The sequence below is a fragment of the Rana temporaria genome, chromosome 9 (genome assembly GCF_905171775.1).
Source record: "Rana temporaria chromosome 9, aRanTem1.1, whole genome shotgun sequence".
Taxonomy (NCBI): Eukaryota; Metazoa; Chordata; class Amphibia; order Anura; family Ranidae; genus Rana; species Rana temporaria.
The window spans coordinates 63,344,500-63,366,548 of NC_053497.1; the positions used below are offsets into that span (position 1 = coordinate 63,344,500).

Genomic DNA, 22,049 nt, shown 5'->3' on the forward strand with positions numbered 1-22,049 from the left:
CACTTGCTTACTGGGCACATATACCCCCCTCCTGCCCAGGTGAAATTTCAGCTTCCGGCACTGCGTCGCTTTAACTGACAATTGCACAGTCGTGCGACGTGGCTCCCAAACAAAATTGACCTCCTTTTTTTCTCCCCACAAATAGAGCTTTCTTTTGGTGGTATTTGATTACCTCTGCGGTTTTTATTTTTTGCGCTATAAACAAAAAAAGAGCGACAATTTTGAAAAAAAAATGTAATATTTTTTACGTGTTGCTATAATAAATAGCCCAATTTTTTTTAAAACATTTTTTTTTCTCAGTCTAGGCCGATACGTATTCTACAAATTTTTGGTAAAAAAAAAAAAAAACGCAATAAGCGATTGGTTTGTGCAAAAGTTATAGCGCCTACAAAATAGGGGACAGAATTTTTATTTATTTTTTTTACTAGTAATGGCGGCGATCTGCAATTTTTATTGGAACTGCGACATTATGGCGGGCACATCGGACACTTTTCACACATTTTTGGCACCATTCACATTTATACTGCTCAGTGCTATAAATATGCACTAATTACTGTATAAATGTGACTGGCATTGAAGGGGTTAACACTAGGGGGTGAGGGAGGGGTTAAATGTGTACCCTGCATAGAGTTTCTTACTGTGGGGGAAGGGGACTGACTGGGGGAGGTGACCGATCTGTGTCCCTATGTACAAGGGACACAGATCGGTCTCCTCTCTCCCTGACAGGACGTGGATCTGTGTGTTTACACACACAGATCCACGTCCTTGTCTGTGTATCCGCCGATCGCGGGTGCCTGGCGGACATCGCGGACGCCAGGCACACGCAACGGCATCTCCGTGATGCCGCCGGCAGCGCGCGCTCGCCCCCCAGTGGCCCGGAGGAGCGGAGGCCGTAAAAAGACGGCGTCCCGGAGATTTAGAACCACACTGCGGCCGTATATAGGCGTACGGCCGTCAGGAAGTGGTTAAAAAGGTGCACATCTGTGGAATAGCGACAACTAGGGTACACTCAATTATCCATAGGCAACACTTTAAAAGCCTTTACAGGTTACCAGTTTAGAGTTAAACAGGAGGTCTAGTGCTACAATTATTGCCCTCACTCACATTTGTGGTGCGATCTATGCACTTTAAAAAAATGTTAGTATTTTATTAAACAAAATTTTACACTGTATAATTTTTATTTTGATTGAACTTTATTGATATCACAAGGGATGAACAATATAATGAGCCCACTGGGGACACTTCCTCACATCCACACCGTGACTGTCCTCTATTTTGCCCTACTCGGGTCCCGGTTGGCTCCGCCTCCTCAGCTCCCCGGTGAGACACCTGCTGCTGCCTCTGGGAACCACCCACCTGCTGTTCTGGCCCTATTTAGTGGCGAGTATGGGATCCGTTACCACGGCTCCCTATACCTTATGCTCATTCCACCAACATTATACCACATACCCACCTTTATTTTTCCATCCTAGGTACACGCATCCACCCCTGAAGAGTGAGCTGGGTCTCATGAAACATGTCATGTCGGGTACATTAGATGCCCGTGTATCACATGTCTTTTACTATACACGTACCAATTTACAATTTATATGTATGTCGTTTTAGAATTGGCCACTGTTGATGATATCCATTCATGCATTGCATTACTCTTATCTGAATAAACGTATCTACTTTATACTGCATTTACTGCTACTATGTTTATTGGCCCAATGGTGTCCACCTCATTTAAAGTCCTAAAAGGGCAAATCTTTTGTTGCATATTACAGAGATGTAGGTGGGTCACCGGTGACACCAGATCACCTTTCTTTTATAATATCCCTTGTGAGTGGCAACAGGCCCTCTTTATGGAGAGATCTGGGGTCATTAAAAGGACAAGACAACAGAAAACTGAGGACTGCCTGTTGCTCAATGAGCCACCTGAAGGTCAACTTAATAAAGCTGGCATCAGATGAAGCCTGAATGTCCACAAAGCTAGAACAGCAGAGGACCAGGTGGCAGCACTGCAAAGGGATTTGAAGTTCTGTGTAGCGAAATATGCATCAGGGAGTACAGGTCAGCACTTGTTTGCAGGAATCTCTGTGTGTACGGAACACACTGGTATTCTTGGTCTTAAGAGGCAGGTGAGAGACACTGAACAACTTTCTGTGCACAGCTGCAAAGCATTCTGCCAATATTATGCTTGTTCTAACTAGTTCAAATCTGAGCACCATTAAATAGAGGAAATTTGAATTTGTGACACTGAGGATTTATCAAGCCAAGCATTTTGTATTAAAGAGACTTCCTTTTATAAATTTCACAAAAAACACTTAGGTACCTAATAAATAATTTTCTAGGAATCGTCCAGGGTAGCTTTGCGAGAAGGCTTCTCTCACTTAGAAAAAGGAAACATATCATCCAACATTATAAAAAAAAGAGCAAAATATCTTTGAGCCTCAATAACATAACAGTACTGAGGGAACAGATAAACATTCATATAACCACAAAATGCTAAATAAAAACCTCTAAAAGTATTAGGAGCATAGGGACGGGAAGCTGCGTAGCCCTAGAAGATTCCTAACAAATGAGTTACCCATTTTCTCAAGTCATCTTGCAGGGTGACACTGAGAGGATTAACAAGAAATAATATCTTAAAGTGGGGATGTACTGCTTGCAGGACCTATTCCATGGGGCTTACTCCTGACAGGAGAGTAGGGTCATATGGATATGTTGAAACACCATATAAAAATTGAAAAGGGTGGTAGCTCTGCAGAGGTGTTGATGCAAACCCCTCTTATGTCCATACTGAAGTCAAAGACTTGTGAAATGACTTCTAAATACACTAAAAGGTTCTACCTTTAAAACTATTTATAGCAGCCTCTCAGTTTTTAACTCCAAGGGACCCCTGAAGTAAATTACAGGTTTCAGGAATCCTTTATCAAAAATCAATTCATCTGCGAGCAATGAGAAAACGCTTATTGCTGTAACGCAGAATGGCTCACAGAGTGCCACTGATCTTTGGCCCAACAGGAGGCCAATCAGCCACAGCAAGTATGGAGACGTTGCTTTGTCTTTGGATGGGTTTGAGAATAGGGAGGAAATCATCAATTCCTAAGCCCTGTCTTGGGATAAACTATTGTAAGAACCACAAAGACTGGGAAAAAAACAGAATAATAGGGTTTCATGATAGCTAAAGCATGCTACTGCAACTCCTGAAGTGCCCAAAATTACTACTTAGAAACTGGCCTAAACCAAGCATCTCAAAACTTTTTATCCTGTATATTTTACAAATTCTTGGGGCAAAAAAAATCTGGTTATTTATAAATGAATCAGAGGCAGCAAGAAAGAATAGATATTGACAGGCTGCCCACACCTTAATGCCAGAGCCTCATGAACGGAAGCTACACCTTTACATGTTCCCGCCAGAACCCCCCCCCCCCTGTACATCTGGTCCCTATCAGAGTCTCCCCTCACATCTCTATCTCAATCAGATTTTCCCCACACACCTTTGTCCCCCTCAGAGTTTCCCCATACATTTGTGTCCCCATCAGAGCTCCCTGCTCATTTGTCTGCCCTTCAATGCCCCCCCCCCCCCCCCAAATTGGTGTTCTCATGAGTGTTTCCACACAAATTGGTATACCCATCAAAACCCCCCTTCCCCCTGCACATTTGTGTCCCCACCAGAGTCCCTCTGCATATTTGTGGCCTCATCAGAACCCCCCCTATCTGTGGCCCCTTCCACATTTGTGTCCCCATTAGAGCCCCCTTCCCACATTTGTCCCCCCACTCAGAATCCCCCCCCCTTCCCCGTCACACTTGTGTCCCCATCAGAGAAACACATCCCGCACCCCCTGCATATTTATATCACCAGCAGTCTCCCACACTTATACCAGTGTCCTTTACATTGATTAGACTGTTTAGACCAGGCTCAGAGCAGAGCTGCACCTCCTGGCTCCCATCAGGGTTACACAGGCACATTGTATAAAAAATGACAGTGGTAAAAGGACACTGATGCCAACAGTTGGGCAGGAATTGGGAGGTGCGCAATAAAGTAGTCAGGACACCAGCGGTCCTAGCAACCAACACAGTGAGGTGCTGGGTTAGGCAGGCTTTTTTGGGTTGTGGGAGCTGCGCTGCATTCTGACAGAGGTGAGTATGCAGTGCAGGTCCTGCAACCCGACAGTTTGAGCAGAGAATGACCTTGCAGTGAGCCTGAGGACTTGAGCTGTGGGCCGGAAAAAGCATCCTAGTGGGCCAGATGTGGCCCATGGGCTGTACTTTGGAGGCCGTCGGGTCTAAACAAATAATGCCCTTGTCCATCAGTGTACAAATGGGCAAAATGAAATGAGCCCTTTGATCACTATAGAAAAAAAATACTCAGAAACTGCTAGACTGCCAGTCACCAACTAGGGATGCATCGGACGCACATTCTTGCATATGCAAGAACTCTGTCCTCTGTCACATCTTAAAGCAAATGTCAGGTGCCCTGCATGGTATTTGAAGCCTGAGCCCCTGCAGGACCATGGGGCTTTTTTTGATATTGGTGGGAGCAGAGTTGTGTAGATTACCACTTAAAGCGTATATCCAACAAAAAGGGGAAGCTTTGCTTGCTCGCAGGTAAGTAACAAGGAGGTTTGCCATGTGCAATACCCAGCTTACCTTGGAGCTTTCCTGTGTGACAGGATCTGCAGGGCAGGTAATGTGTTGATTCTGACATGGTCATCTACATATTGCTCCATTTGCCTCCAAATTTCTAGCCACACTTCAGCTCTGGCCCCTCCGCCAGCTATTCCCAAGCTATGTATGGTGGAAACTCAAAGTTTCCCTGCTCTGCTGTTTCCCTGGTCTCAGCTGAGACTAAAAAATATGTTTGCAGTGCTGTGTTTTTGCGCAGCTCACCCTTTGACCGGACGTATGTCATCCCGGATCAGGATTAAGGCCTAAAATGACATATTGGAAGCCACGCGGATGTGCCACCATTATTTCAGACGCCTGGGCCACAACCTCAGGGCAGAGAAAAATAGAGTTTGCTGGGAAACTGCTATAAAGCGGGGGAAGGGGGGGGGGGATCTTCTCCAAATGCACCACAGCTGTGTTTTTTTTTTTCTCCTACATACCTTGTCTAGGCATACAAACCGGTATAAAAAAAAAAAAAAAAAAGTGTGATAGTTAGCCAAACAGGTCGGTCCCTGCAACAAGCACGTCGGCCTGAAAGATTTGTGTAAAACAACAAACATCTGATGGTTCTTGTTGCTCCGGAGCAAACACATTGTACTGAGGCTCAGGGGTGTGTTGCTCTTTTTTATATAATGGTGGACAATGGGAGGAGCCTTCTCTCAATGCTGCACTGACATTTTTTTGGAGAAAAAGGTTTCCTTGCTAAGCACGAAAGGTTACTACCATAAATGTCTCACCTCATCGTTGTCATTTCCACCTGAGCACTTCCGAGAAGACTTGTACTGTAAATATAAACAGAATAAAAAAATAAAAAAAGAATAAAGGCGTTAGATGATTTTGTAACCATTATTTTCAGGGTTTTTTTTTTCTGCAAAATAATTAAACATGTAAAATACAGTGCCATGCAAAAGTATTCATACCCCTTGAAATTTTCCAAATTTTGTCATGTTACAACCAACAACGTTAACGTATTTTATTGGGATTTTATGTGATAGACAAACACAAAGTGCCACATAATTGTGAAGTGAAGAGAAATTGATTAATTGTTTTCCAAATACATTTCTGAAAAGTATGGCGTGCATTTGCTCTGATACCCCTAACTTAAATCTAGTGGAACCAATGGTCTTCAAAAGTCACCTAATTGGTAAATAGAGTCCACTTGTGTGTGTAATTTAATTTCAATTTCAGTATAAATACAGCGGTTCTGTGAAACCTTCAGAGGTTTGTTAGAGAACCTTAGTGAACAAACAGCATCATGAAATCAAGGAACACATCAGACAGGTCAGGGATAAAGTTGTGGAGAAGTTTAAAGCAGGGTTAGGTTATAAAAAATATCCCTAGCTTTGAACATCTCACAGAGCACTGTTCAATCCATCATCCGAAAATAGAAAGAGTGCGGTACAACTGCAAACCTATTAAGACATGGCCACCCACCTTAATGGACATGTCGGGCAAGGAGAGCATTAAATCAGAGAAGCAGCCAAGAGGCCCATGGTAACTCTGGAGGAGCTGCAGAGATCCACAGGTCAGGTGGGAGAATCTGTCCACAGGACAATTATTAGTTGTGCACTCCACAAAACTGGCCTTTATGGAAGAGTGGCAAGAAGAAAGCCATTGTTGAAAGAAAGCCATAAGAAGTCCCATTTGCAGTTTGGAAGAAGCCATGTGGGGGACACAGCAAACATGTGGAAGAAGGTGCAGTGGTCATCAACCTTGTCCTCAGGGCCCACTAAAAGGCCAGGTTTTATGTATTACCTTGGGGAGATGCAGACTGGAATACTGCAATCACTGAGCGGCAAATGATATCACCTGTCATGTATTTCAGTTATCTTGCAAACCTGGCCTGTTAGTGGGCCCTGAGGACAGGGCTGATGACCACTGTTATTAGGCAGATGAGACCAAAATTTAACTAAAAGCAAAATGCTATGTGCGGCAAAAAACTAACACTGCACATTACCCTGAACATACCATCTCCACCGCAAAACGTGGTGGCAGCAGCATCATGTTGTGGGGATGCTTTTCTTCAGCAGGGACAGGGAAGCTGGTCAAGGATGGTAAGATGGATGGAGCCAAATACAGGGTAAAACCTGTTTTGATTCTGCAAAAGACTTCAGACTGGGGCGAAGGTTTACCTTCCTGCCAGACCATGACCCTAAACATACAGCCAGTGCTACAATGGAATGGTTTCGATCAAAGCATATCCATGTGTTAGAATGGTCCAGTCAAAGTCCAGACCCAAATCCAATTGAGAATCTGTGTCAAGACTTAACAATTGCTGTTCACAGACCCTCTCCGTCCAATCTGACAGAGCTTTAGCTATTTTGCAAAAGGAGAATGGGCAAAAATGTCACTTTCTAGATGCGCCAAGCTGGTAGAAACATACCCAACAAGACTAATTTCAGCAAGAGGTGGTTCTACAAAGTATTGACTCAGGGGGGCTAAATACAAATTTTATTTGTAAAAAAAAATTGAAAACCATTTATCATTTTCCTTTCACTTCACAATTACGTGGCACTTTGTGTTGGTCTATCACATAAAATCCTAATAAGATACATTTAAGTTTTTGGTTGCAACATGACAAAATGTGCAACATTTCAAGGGCCTACCCTCTTGAAATGTTGCACATTTTGTCAAGGCACTGTATAATTTGGGTGAATATAAAGTAGATAGTGCAGCGCTTAAAAGTCCAACAATAGAAAGTCCAAATAGAATCTTTTCTAAAGTGACTGGTGATGAGTAGAAATCATGCAGGTGCTGTAGCGTGGAAATAAGAAGAAACACCTCCACCAATGGTAGTAATGGCCGCTCACCTCACAGCTATGACCCTCTGTTAGATTAGGTCATAAACAGCATTCCCATAAGGGTATATCCAAAAGGAAATCCAGCAATGATACAAATGGTCTCCAAAGCAAGGTCAGCAATCAAGCATCAGATCCAAATCTTTTTTCCGTTTTAATCCTCTGAGGATTAAAACGGAAAAAAGATTTGGATCTGATGCTTGATTGCTGACCTTGCTTTGGAGACCATTTGTATCATTGCTGGATTTCCTTTTGGATATACCCTTATGGGAATGCTGTTTATGACCTAATCTAACAGAGGGTCATAGCTGTGAGGTGAGCGGCCATTACTACCATTGGTGGAGGTGTTTCTTCTTATTTCCACGCTACAGCACCTGCATGATTTCTACTCATCACCAGTCACTTTAGAAAAGATTCTATTTGGACTTTCTATTGTTGGACTTTTAAGCGCTGCACTATCTACTTTATATTCACCCTAAGGAATTTTATTAATTGAATCCCAGTGTTCAGCTGCTTGTTTTTTTATGTGGTTTATTGCGCTGATTATATTTTCTACTTTGCACTGTATAATTTGGCCCTGGGAAACTACATTACTGCCAAGGAAAACTACAAATTTACACATTTTTGGATTATAATTTATGCTTCAAATAAATCTTAAATCCTTAATAGCAACATGATAGCAGGAAGCAAACTGTGTGCAAAGCAGTGACTATTATCAACTGCACACCCAGCTGTGGACGCTCATATATGTCACTTTTCTCAAATCTGCACAACCGCCAGTAACAGATACTTTTAATTTTTGAAAACAAGGTATCCTATTATTATTGGCAAAAACTCTGATTTTAATGTCAGCCATCCTGAAAAAAAAAAAAAAAAAAAAGAGCTTTGAAGTGGGTGTACTTTCAACTAGGGTTGTCCAGATACCGATACCAGTATCGGTATCGGGACCAATACCGAGTATTTGCAGGAGTACTCGTACTCGCGCAAATACCCCCGATACCTAAATAGAATACTTCCCCCCCCCTTTCCCCCCCCGCCGCATCGAGGGACATGGCTAGAGGGACATTGCTGCATATGTGAGGGACATGGCTAGAGGGACATTGCTGCATATGTGAGGGACATGGCTAGAGGGACATGGCTGCATATGTGAGGGACATGGCAAGAGGGACATTGCTGCATATGTGAGGGACATGGCTAGAGGGACATTGCTGCATATGTGAGGGACATGGCTAGAGGGACATTGCTGCATATGTGAGGGACATGGCTGCATATGTGAGGGACATGGCTAGAGGGACATGGCTGCATATGTGAGGGACATGGCTAGAGGGACATTGCTGCATATGTGAGGGACATGGCTAGAGGGACATTGCTGCATATGTGAGGGACATTGCTGCATATGTGAGGGACATGGCTAGAGGGACATTGCTGCATATGTGAGGGACATGGCTAGAGGGACATTGCTGCATATGTGAGGGACATGGCTAGAGGGACATTGCTGCATATGTGAGGGACATGGCTGCATATGGGGGAGACATGGCTGCATTTGGGGACACATTTAAAAAAAGTATCGGTATTCGGTATCGGCGACTACTTGAAAAAAAGTATCGGTACTTGTACTCGGTCCTAAAAAAGTGGTATCGGGACAACCCTACTTTCAACTAAATGACTCGCTTATTTAATTGAGTTGTGTTAACATTGTAAGCCAGACAAGATTTTCCTGTGTGCCTCTCTGATCTTGGTTTTACTTTGCACAGAAGAACTCAAGCTTCCTCCCTAGCTAAGCCCTGGCACCTATTGCATCCACAACAATCAGAGTGCCCGTTTTAGCCACCAAGTCTGACAGATTTGATTCAAAATACTCCTGTACTAAAAGCAAAGCATAAAAGGATGATAAAGTGGCAGCAAAAGGTCAAAAGCTCCACCCGGAATGCTTAATGCATGCTTTAACCACTTAAAGCGGGGGTTCACCCTAAAAAGAATTACAACCAGCATACTAACGACATTTACAGTATGCAGGTCTTTTTTTTTTTTTTTTGCCGTACATATCGTTAGTGTGATTTTCTCCGCGGCTTCCGATTCCCGCGGGACTGGGCGTTCCTATCCCTGGGTTAGATGATTGACGTGTTGTGAAAAAGTTCCCATGTCGCACAAGGCGCGTCACCAGTTTTCCGTAAATAGCCGAGCTGCGAGTCGGGGCCTGTGCAGTCAGCTCTACACGGCGGGCGCAGGCGCCGTATAGCGCCGACTCACAGCTCGGCTATTTATGGAAAACTGGTGACGCGCCTTGTGCGACATGGGAACTTTTTCACAACACGTCAATCATCTAACCCAGGGATAGGAACGCCCAGTCCCGCAGGAATCAGAACCCGGGGAGAAAATCAAACTATATCGGTATGTACGGCAAAAAAAAAAAAAAAGACCTGCATACTGTAAATGTCGTTCGTATGCTGGATGTAATGTTAGAATTTTTTTTTTTAGGGTGAACCCCCGCTTTAAAGGACCGAGCCTGTTTTTCAGACTTGGTGTTTACACATTAAAAACAAGTTGTTTTTTTTCTAGAAAATTACTTAGAACCCCCGAACATTATAAAAAAAAAATTCTGACACCCTAGAGAATAAAATGGCGGTCATGGCAATACTTTTTGTCACACTGTATTTGCGCAGCGGTCTTACAAGCGCACTTTATTTTAGAAAAAAACACTTTTTTTAATAAAAAAAATAAGACATCAGTAAAGTTAGCCCAATTTTTTTTTTATTGTGAAGAATAATGTTACGCTGAGTAAATTGATCCCCAACATGTCACGCTTCAAAATTGTGCCCGCTCGTGGAATGGCGTCAAACTTTTACCCATGAGCTCGTCAGGACGGGGCGCTTTAAAAAAAAATGTATTTAATTTATTTTACTAGATTTTATTGCTTTCTACACTGTTTAAAGAAAAAAAAATTAAATTTAGTCACTTTTATTCCAAGGAATGTAAACATCCCTTGTAATAGAAAAAAGAATGACGGGTCCTCTTAAATATGAGATCTGGGGTCAAAAAGACCTCAGATCTCATATTTAGACTAAAATGCAATAAAAAAGAAATACAAATTGTCCCTTTAAGACGTATGGGTGGAAGTGATGTTTTGACGTGGCTTCCGCCCTGCTATGGTATGGAGATGGGTGGGGGCCATCTTGCCCTCACTCGTATCCATAACCAGCACAAGAAAGGACCCGATAGCCTCCGCCGCTGCCGACGGCTGCGGTAAGCGGCGTGGGAGAGCAACGGGAGGTGTGCCCCCTCTCCCGCCGCAGATAACGGTCATCTCACGGCCAATCCGCTGCAGAGACCACTATTATCGTTTACAGGACCACCGCCTGAAGACAGGAATAAAGAAGTATATTTCTGGACAGCCGCGCTCCGAACAAACGTTGCCTTTATTAAAATACAACAGCAGTACAAGCCACAGCAAAACGGGACAGCTGATGCGTTTCACACTATTCCTAGTGTTTAATCATAGCCTATGATTACAGAGATATCCCTCTTCAAACTAAGGACGTATATAGTCGTGTGGCGGTCCTTAAGTGGTTAATAAAATAGTTTGAGCCTCTCTTAGGCTGCTTTCACACTGAGGCGTCGGCGGCAAAGCGCCGCTATTTTTAGTGGTGCTTGAACATCGTTTATGCGGAAGTATTCGGCCACTAGCGGGGCGCTTTTAACCCCCGCTAGCAGCCAAAAAAGGGTTAAAGCCACCTGCAAGCGGCACTTTGGTCACGCTGACCACTCATTTAAATGGTCAGAAGCTGTGTACACACCGCTCCTTCACAACTCAAAAGATGCTGTTTGCAGGAGTTTATTTAACATCCTGCCAGCACATCGCCTCAGTGTGAAAGCCCTCGGGCTCTCACACAGACTGCAGGGGAGCCGTTTTTCAGGCGCTTTACAGGTGCTATTTTTAGCCCAGTTCTCAACTACATGAACTCCAGTGCCATCTTGAGGTAGATTATAGTTACAGCATACTCATCAACATTAGTCTAACAAATTTTCAAACCTTTTTTTTTTTTTTAAAGATATTAACCACTTCCATACAGGGCACTTATACACCTTCCAGCCCAGACCAATTTTTAGCTTTCAGCGCTGTTGCACTTTGAATGTCAATTGCGCGGTCGTGCTACACTGTACCCAAACTAAATTTTTATCATTTTGTACCCACAAATAGAGCTTTCTTTTGGTGGTATTTGATCACCTCTGGGATATTTATTTTCTGCCAAAAAAAAAAAAAAAATTACCGACAATTTTGAAAAAAAACGTTTTTTTTTGTGTTTCCATTATAAAACATTTTCTCCTTCACCGATGGGCACTGATGGTACTGCACTGACGGGCACTGATAAGGCGGCACTGATGGGCACCGATGATGTGGCACTGATGTGGTGGCATTGATGGTCACTAATATGCGGCACTGATGGGCGGCATGGATGGGCACTGATAGGCGGCACAGATGGGCACGGATAGGCGGCACAGATGGGCACGGATAGGCGGCACAGATGGGCACGGATAGGCGGCACAGATGGGCACGGATAGGCGGCACAGATGGGCACGGATAGGCGGCACAGATGGGCATTATTGTATGTGTTTTACTAATGGATGCCAATCAGTGCCAAACAATGCCTGCCAATCAGTGATGCCCATTGTGGGCACTGATTGGCATCCATTGCGGCACTGATTGGCATCCATTTTTTGTGTCCTCATCCCTGGTGGTCTAGGGTGGCATACCTTTATTTTTATTTTTTTAATCCCTGGTGGTCCAGTGGGCATCCTCGGGGGGGCTGTGCTGATAATTGATCAGCACAAACCCCCCCCGTCACAGGAGCAGCTGATCGGCTCTCCTCTACTCGCGTCTGACAGACGCGAGTGAGGAAAAGCCGATTACTGGCTTTTCCTGTTTACATCGTGATCAGCCGTGGTTGGACACGGCTGATCACATGGTAAAGAGTCTCCGTGATAGATTCTTTACCTTGATCGGTTTTGCAGGGTGTCAGACTGACACCCTGCAACAACGATCGCCGCGATGCGCGCCCCCGGGGGCGCGCAGCGGCTCAGAATCCTGAGGACGTCATATGACGTCCAGTCAGGATTCTGCAACCACTTTGCCGACGTCAATGTGTCATTGGTGGGCGGCAAGTGGTTAACTATGAAAGAAGCCATTTTACTTCCAAATAATGTTGGGATCTCCATCTTCAAAATTAAATGTATATCTTTTCAAAAGGACTTCACAAAAGAAAAGGGGGGCTAAGAACAGCATAGTGTGAACATGTTTATTAAACGATGGCTATTCTCTCTAAACCCAAATTGCTTTTATAAGGTCATATAGGATTATAACAGTTAAGTGAAGAAGCGCTATATAAAAACACAAAAAAAATACGAATAAATGCAGCAAGATAATAAAGTCCTATATAAAAGGAATATAAAGTGCTATTATTATTATTGTATTGAGACTAATATAAAAGGTCAAAATGTAACTGTGCGATAAACGATAATTCAAAAAATTGTGCACAACATTTTCATAAATAATTCATGGTCTCTTCAGCGGAAACAACAGAGGAAGGAGACACAGCTTACCACAAGTGATTACCTTGATGCTTGACTAGACCCATTGGGGTCTATATTGGAAGTGAGCAGCTAGGAGCACACTGGGTGTGGATTGGTATAAGGGATCTGCAATTCATTATCACATTCAATCCCATTTTTTGCACATCAACACTTTTTTCTTCTACTCCTTTTTTGCACTAATTTGCACAGCTGAAGAGACTATAAACAATTTATGAAAATGTTATGCACAATTTTTTTTTTAATTATCGTTTATTGCACAGTTGCACTTTGACCTTATATTAGTCTCAATACAATAATATTATTAGCACTTTATATTACGTTTATTTAGCACTTTATTATCTTGCTGCATTTATTGGTCATTTTGGAGTGTTTTTATATAGCGCTGTTCACTTAACTGTTATAATTTATCATTTGGTGTTGGTGACACTTTAGAAGTTCAGCAGCTTTATACATATTGATTCAAACACTCTCACACATATTAATCGTTAGACACTTTGAGTAGCGCACAAACACCCCACTTATTATACTTGTATATGGAGTGAAATCTCCTTAGTGTTCTTCAAGATAGGACAGTGGAAAGGGAGGATAAAATCCTCAGTGACAGGAAAAGAAGGGATGTAGAGATCACCCTGGGGTGGAGGGAGGATCTAGGTCCCAGGACCTAGAACCAGAGAGGACTAGAAGACATCAGCGGAGAAGACCCTGAGAGGGGAGAAGAAACGGCAGAGGCATAAGACATCAGCGGTGGAGGCAGAACAGCCGGAGAGGGAAGAAGAGATTGGAAGCGACGCCGGAGCCGTTTTATTAAATTACTTTAAAAACCTGTGAACTGTGTTTTATTTTTGATACTTTTTTATTTTATTTTTTAGGTGAAAAGGTAGGGGTACAATGTACCCAACACTCATTCACATAGGGTGGGGGGGCAGAATCTCATGGTGCTCGCTAGTCCCCACCCCCTTTTTCTGACCTGCCTGGCAGCATGCTCAGGTAAGGGTCTGGTATTGTGGTTTTTGGGTTCCCCTTAAAATCCATTTGCGACCAAAGGGCCTGGTATACTCTTGGAGGGGGAACCCAGGCCATTTTTTTTAGGCCATTTTTATTTTATTTGGCGTGGAGTTCCCCTTCAAAATCATCAGAGCACAAGTCTCATGCCAAAGTCGGATCAATTAAGACGGCAATCCGACTTCAGTGTCGGACCAGTTAAGATGACTCTCATAGGGAAACATTGATTTTTCATTCACACGTCATGCATCATGAGCTCCCAATGTAGGAGCTTTTTTCGTATTAGTGTGAACCCGGACTAAGAAAGAGAGTCTTCCTAAACTCATCTCGTTACATGTATAGACGAGACCTGGGAGCCAGAAATCTTGCTGATTGATAGGGGGATCAAATACTTATTTCATTCATTAAAATGCAAATCAAGACTTAACGTTTTTTAAATTATTTTTTCTGGATTATTTTTGTTATTTTGTCTCTCAGTGTTAAAATAAACCCATCATTAAAATTATAGCCTGATCATGTCTTTGTCAGTGGGCATTTAATATACTTTTTTCCCCTCACTGTATCCCCTACATGTTATGATCCACAAAGAAAACAAGACCTTCACACTCTACCATCCAGATCTCCTTCAAGCTCTATTTTAAAAACAAAAACAAACATGTTATATTTACCTCCTCTGTGCAGTTGGTTTTGCACAGAGCAGCCCGGATCCTGCTCTTCTCGGGTCCCTTTTTTCTGCTCCTGGCCCCTCCCTCCTGATGAGTGCCCCCATAGACCAGCAGCTTGCTATGGGGGCACCCAAGTCGAGTCAGAGCTCCATGTATACATTCAGACACGGAACCCGACATGGCCTCGCACTCTCCCTCCTGATTGGCTAACTGACTTTGATTGACAGCCAATGGCGCCACGGCTGTGCCCCAACCAATCAGGAGGAGAGTCCTGGATGGCTGAGGGAATCCTGGACATCACTGGAAATGGGTCTCAGGGTAAGTATTAGGGGGTGCTGCGGGGCCTGCTACACACAAAAGGTTTTTTATCTTAACGCATAGAGTGCATTAAGATAAAAAAAAACTGTTGCCTTTACAACTCCTTTATGTTTCTAAACATCACACATATCTAAGTGCTGAATTAGCATTCCTTTAATGTAGATAACCGCCAGCGACCTCCTCATCCATTGCCTCAACGCTCCAGAGGCCAATGGGCCTGGCCATCATCCTTATTACCCAGATCTTAAGAGACTGGATTTACTTACCTCAGCGTTTTCAGCAGCAATGACTTTCTACTTGATACATTACACAATGGGATTGTTTTTAATCCGTGCACATGCGGGACCTAGCTGGTGGAATATACCACGACAAGTAGGGATTGGTCAAGAATAGTGTCAGTCATCCAGAGGGGAACACCTTTAAGCACTTATGATCTCCTTTGTGAGATCTTTTGGTCTGGTAAGCAGCCTGTTTGCCTTGAGGAGCACAGTTGAGATACAAAAGCATTTTCATAGAAACCTTCAGCACAGAGCATTTTTCGTGCACTTGGATGGACGTCGCAGTCAAAAAAAAAAAAAAAAAAAAGAATCGCAGATCACTGCCAAAACAAGTAAAAAAATAAAAATTCCATAAAACTATCCCCTATTTTGTAGATGCTATAACTTTTGCGCAAACCAATATACGCTTATTGCAATTTTTTTTTACAAAAATATGTAGAAGAATACTTATCGACCTAAAATTTGCTTTTTTAAAAAAAACAATTGGGGATATTTATTATAGCAAAAAGTACAAAATATTGCTTTATTTTCAAAATTGTCGCTCTATTTTTGTTTATAGCGCAAAAAAAAAAAAAAAACGCAGAGATGATCAAATACCACCAAAAGAAAGCTCTATTTGTGGGGGGGAAAAAAAACGTCAATTTTGTTTGGGAGCCACGTCGCACGAACGCGTAATTGTCAGTTGAAGCGACTCAGTGCTGAATCGCTGTGGTATTTGGCCAGCCAAATGGTCCGGGGCTGAAGTAGTTAAGTAATAGCGCAATATTATTTAAAAAAAAATAAAAATTGTGGTGGTCCAGTATTCAGAAATGTATTTAGTGCAGCAGTCTTGTCTTAAAATGTGGTCAGGTACAAGTCCCATAAATTCTTAATTTAACTAGGTTTCATAGCATGCATGCATGCAATGGTGGGGTAGACCCCCTTGGGAGGTGTATGCATCTTTGTGGTAACTGGGAAAAACTGAGAAAACTGTTGAAGATATGGGAAATGAATTTAAACGCAGGTACTGCAAACTTCTGGAAACTAAACTTGTGATTCTAGGGCTGTTAAAAATTATATTTTTATCTCGCTCTATATACATATAAACACACATATCTCTATATATAAATATATGATAAAGTATTTGTGGGTCAATGCTGCCACCTAGTGTATGACTGTTAAAATGCAGCTGAGGTTAATGGGAAAATAAGGTTTGGGGAGATACTAGGCACAACCTCATGTAATGGAATTATGTGTTATACAGAAAAGGTTAGGTGTCATTTAGGCTTCATGTACACTGTTGCTGGTAAATGGACGTTTAGGAGCAGTTGGGTGTTTTTTTTTCAGCTGCCCCTGAACTCTCCTCTAAGTTATCGTATCAGTACATGTACACAGGGTCGTTCATAGTCGTTTCTAGGCAGTTGAGTTTAGAAGCATTTTTTGAAAAGCAAGAAAATCCTTTCAGGACGGATGTTCAGAGGCATTTGAAACGCCAAATGCCTGTAACAGCTTGTAAACGCGGTAACTCGCGCTTAACCGTGTTTCCTTTACAGGCGTTCAACGGAGATACATTTTTGACAAAAAAAAAAAAACACGTCTCCAAGCGCAAACACGCTAAACATGGCATGTAAACGTGGCAAAAAAAGAAAGTTTTTTAAATGTTAGTTACTATCTGTCAAGTTAAATTGTTCAGGAGAGGTTTTAAAATGTCACGTGTACATTAAAGTGGTTGTTAAGCCACTAACTGATCATTATATCTTCTCCTCTGCCACATAAAAAGCTCAGTCATGGTGCATTTGCTTTATATATAAAAAAAAAAGGCGATTTCTACCCGATTTAACAGTGTCTTCCAGCGATCCTCGTGCGATAGCTCCAGCGGGCGGGGTTCAGCTGCTGACGTCAGCTGGGGAGATGAGGAGCAGAAAGCCTGGAGTCATCTGAAGTCATGTGATCATTGGAAGACACTGTTAAAATCAGGTAGAACTTTTTTTTCATAAAGCACAGCTTTTTATGTGACAGAGGGGGTGATATAATAAGAAGTTTGTTTTGAAGCAGTGGGTAGAGGAGCAGAGCAGCACTAGTGAGAGCTGAGAGGCAGGTAGGGGAGGGGGGAGGAGGACAGAGGAAGACACAGGGAGAGCTGCAGATAGCACTTGCTTTCCAAATGGTTCTATAAAAATTGTTCAGAAGTCAAAGCCATAGTAATACACATGAACTGCTTTTCAAGGGCAGTGATACCTTGATCAGCTCTATATGCAAATGAAGAGTGCAAAATGAAATGATTAATACAGAAAAAAAAAAATAGCACATTAACCCAGCAAAAATACCAATAAAAATGCATAAGAGGGTTTTAATAAAAAGCAACATTCAAAGGGACACTGTATTGTATATTCAAATACCTTGAAATATTCTTTCCTGGTCTGCTTAGACCTTCGCCTTTCCTCTGTCTGCCACACTGAACTCTCTGCTACTGCCCAGCCTCGTTCATTACCCCTTTCCTTTTCTCCTCCCTGCAGAAATAGACAAGAAAGGGATATCAATGACAAACAGATTATGCAAAGTAAATCTATTTAGCCCACACGTGGCTTCCCAAAATAAACTGTTTCTAATCACAGAGGCTGTAATGGAGCTGATGTATTTAAAAAAAAAAACAAAAGCAAAAAAAAGTGGAACCACTATACCCAGCAGCCAATCAGATTTCTTCCCTTTTATAAAGTATTAAAGTGGTTGTAAACCCTCAGGGAGAACTTACACCTACAGGTAAGCCTAGATTAAGGCTTACCTGTAGGTGCTTGCAATATCTCAGAGACCTACACGGTCTAGGAGATTTTTGCAATTTCCCCAAGCGACTCCTTCAACGGTGCATGCGCCGTCTTGAAAGGGCACGCTGTGCCCTTTCAACCTGGGGTCATGCCGTTAAAGGAGGCTCCCGCACGCATGTGCGGGAGGGACGTCATGTGACTCCAGCCAGTCACAGAGCCCGGAGTTTGTGCCCCCCCGGAAGAAGAATGGATGCCCACTGCGAGGAAGATGGTGACATCGCAGGCATCTCCTGCAGGCAAGTGTCACATAATGGGCTACTATGCGATGCATAGTAGCCCATTGTGCGTTAACTTTGCAGGGAGACAGAGGCAGTAAACCCCATCAGGGTTTAATTTATTTTTAAACACAAATATCTGATATGGGGGAACTACTTTAGGTTTTCTCCAGATTTCATTCACAAGCCCAAAATGTTTTTATATTTGTCAAATTAATAAAATAATTAAAAAAAAAAAAAAAAAAACAGTCACACCTGAAAAGCAAATACAAATTTGTTGGCTGCCATTTTGCTCCCAAGTGTAAAATACAAATTTACATCTGCAAGCAAAGTTAGGCACAGCACACAGAGGTGTTAAAAGATTTAAAAAGCCCACTGAGTGACACCGGCTTGCTCTTGTAACATAGATGGTGCAGCCAATGTTTCCATATTTCTTACGCCTCTGAATCACATATTAAAATTTAAAACCCCATGTTCCTAAATTTTATAAGCCTGAAGATCCTCAGAGAACTCTATCAATCCATTTTTTTTTATAGAGAAAATACAACAAAATCATTTAAAAAACAGCAGGTAGTAACAATAGTCATGTAAGAGAGGGTCAGACATGATGTAATGTACAGTAATCAAAATGTTATCTGCAGTCACAAGGTTAACAGAAACTGAAGCAAAGAAATTGGGCTTTTGACCACATCAACCCTATTTCAAATGTTTATTATTTTTTTAATTTTCCGAATATTGTCACTAACTGTATTAATTACAATAATAAAAATACAATATGTTCAGAATAGTGGTCCTTCTGGGCATTCTAACAGAACATCATAGAGCTTAGTCAAAAAATCAGGGTAGTTATACCCATGGTGTACTGAAGAAAAAAAAATACATGGTAAAGTATGTCTAAGAATTCCTCTCTTAATAAGAAATAAATTGGGTGACTATATGGTTCCCCTCACCTTATTCAATGGCTGTTTATGCACATATGTGTATCTTAAAGTGGTTGCAATCCTCAGACATGAATTATGAACAAAGCATATCCCTCTATAGTGTGTACATCTCACTTTTACTTACAAAGGAATTTACTAAAGCTGGAGAGTGCAAAATTAGGCTCACTTCTGCATAGAAACCAATCGGCTTTCAGGTTGTCTTGCCAAAGCTTAATTGAACAAGCTGAGGTTAGAAGCCAATTGCTTTCTATGCAGAAGCTAGCCTGATTTTGCACTCTCCAGCTTTAGTAAATAAACACCTAACTGTCACTTCTGTCTGCTGCTTTGTAACTCTGCTATCAGCCAGCATTAATCACTTCTGACATGTTATCCTGACACCAAGAGAAAAAATGTGACAGGGAAGGGACCTCCAGCTGATTGACAGCCTGTGTCAATTGCCTCCAATCAGCTCTCAGAGCTCTCCTCACTAAGCTCTGCAGAGTGTAACCTCAGTTCTCCACCCACTTTTTTCTCAACTCAGACAAGCTTGGAAATTCTGGACTTTATGTGGATGTAGAGAAGACTACAGATCACCCAAGACCAGTCAATTCACTGGGTAAATGTAAGGGTTTACAACCACTTTAAAACTACCCACCTACAAGCTAAATGGGCTTGTGTGTAGCTGAAGCACTGAAGTTGGCAGGTTCCTCAGTGTGGTTTGTTTGTGGCAATCACAAAGGCATGGTCCTGGAAAAGTCACACTGGGAAACCTGCCAGCCTGAATGAGCTTAAGCTACACATTACAAGCCAAAATAACATAGTAATGTTTCTGGACAGATAACATTCAGGGTGTCTAGGAATGAAAATGTGTTTATCAAGTACTGTTCCTTACCGGCCAGCTGCATGGTGATAATTGTGCGTGATCTCCAGATGGGCCACTAAAAAGAGCACACAATACATCACATCAGTACTAGAAAAACGGTACAACTAGCAATCCCTGCCTACCAGTAAACTAGAACATAGATCGGATATATTTGAGTATCCGCAGAAGGTATACAGAATAACTGCTTCCACATCTCCTGTGCCCTCCGGACATTTGAAGTCCGACTATAGACATGTAAAGATCTGAGCTACAGCTTGACATGGGAAAAGTTTCCATCACCACACACCAAAGTACTTGCAGACCGGCATCTCGACTAGAACTGGGCAGCTTAGACTTGCATTCTCTGATTGCCAATCTGAAACAGCAGTCACAATGCAGTGTCAAGCTCATTCATCGAAATACAGCACCAGTACACTTTTTACAGTTTTCAACTACTTCACAAAAAAAAAGCCAGCAGAAAACTGGTGTGAACCGAGCCTCCAATACTGCCACAAATTTCTATCTGGGTGCACACTATTAGATTTTCTGCAGATTTTTGTCCCTAGATTTACCAAAACATGTAGTACAAGGGCCTGCCTGACTGCATACAAATTGAAACTCTTAAGGCTTGACCTCGTATTATATGGTTTTTGTAAATCTCTACAAAAATGTGTGTATGGGGTCTAAGGGGGACACCAATAAAAACCTGATTTTAGAATTTCTCTCCACTCTCTAAAACTAAAAAAGGTTTTGCCCTTAGTTATACTTTAAAGATCCATGGGTCTCCGTAGACTTCCAGTGAGCAGAAAGCAGGGCATTTGCTGTATTATACATAGTAAGTATTCACAAAATAGTATATAAAATAATAAAAACAATCTAATCATAATTTAAAAATGGTTAAAATATTAAACAGTAATACGATGAGGTTTATAGAACCACACATGCATACACAACATATGTATCCCTAAGGGCATCTAAACCATTCAATTTAACCTCAAAATCGGACAACATATGATGATTATGTGTCCCTAAAGTCATCTAATTATCCTATTTGACCATAAAATTAGAAGGACAAATGGTGATGAGTTTGTGGTGGAGGGGACATCAACTGTTAGTAATAAAACAGTTGATGTCCCAGTCAACATTCAAACCATGGGGCACATGAGAGCCTAATTTGTACATCCAATTGGTTTCGGCTCTGTAAATATTTAAAACACAACACAGATTATTTAAAACACAACAGGGACCCCAAGGGCACCACTTTCATTGCCCTTAAATATGTTCCCCATTGGCGTGGCAGTAACGGAAATCTGAATATTTCCATCGTAATATAAACCTCATAATTAGATTTTTTTTATATTTTAACCATTTTTTGAATTATGATTATATTGTTTTTATTTTTATTATTATATAAACTATTTTGTGAATACTTGGGATGACGAGGAATCATGTCCACTATAATTGAAATATTCAGGTTTTTAGATTTATGGGGATTTTGCATGATCCACAAGATGGCGCTGTGCATTCAATTCCCTTTTTTTAGTGGATTATGAATAACTGTTTGCCTTGATTGATGGGCATACTCTTTTACCAATGGTTGCACAGGTCATTCATTTAACCTATGGTGAGACATGTTTTGTTTTCCAATGGATGTCAAGGTCATTTCTATCTGACCTATGGCAACGCTTCCTTGTCTCTCAATTGAACTATTTAAAGAGAAGCATTGGGCATGTGTACATACCCTCGATGTCATTTATGATGAAACGATCGTCGGGATAGCCACGTACACATGCTGTGCGATCACTGCTTAAAACTCACAAGGAATTTATCCGTTTCATTTGTTGATTGTGACATTAACATAGCTTGGACTTTTATGCAAGTGTACTGTTTAATAAACTGAATGTTGAGACAGTATCACACTATGTGGGGTCTTTTTGTCTACTAAACA

General features: G+C 41.9%; 1 protein-coding gene across 2 annotated transcripts in view; it reads right to left on the bottom strand.

Moving 5' to 3' along the window:
- The window catches only part of LRCH2 (leucine rich repeats and calponin homology domain containing 2), a 138,045-nt gene that overhangs the window by 48,869 nt on the left and 67,127 nt on the right, over positions 1-22,049 (bottom strand). For both annotated transcript variants that reach the window (XM_040323668.1, XM_040323666.1), the window contains 3 exons: positions 20,132-20,177; positions 17,682-17,792; positions 5,391-5,435 (listed from right to left, as the gene is read on the bottom strand). In XM_040323668.1, the coding sequence (XP_040179602.1) occupies positions 5,391-5,435; positions 17,682-17,792; positions 20,132-20,177 (202 nt within the window). The remainder of the gene's footprint in view (positions 1-5,390; positions 5,436-17,681; positions 17,793-20,131; positions 20,178-22,049) is intronic.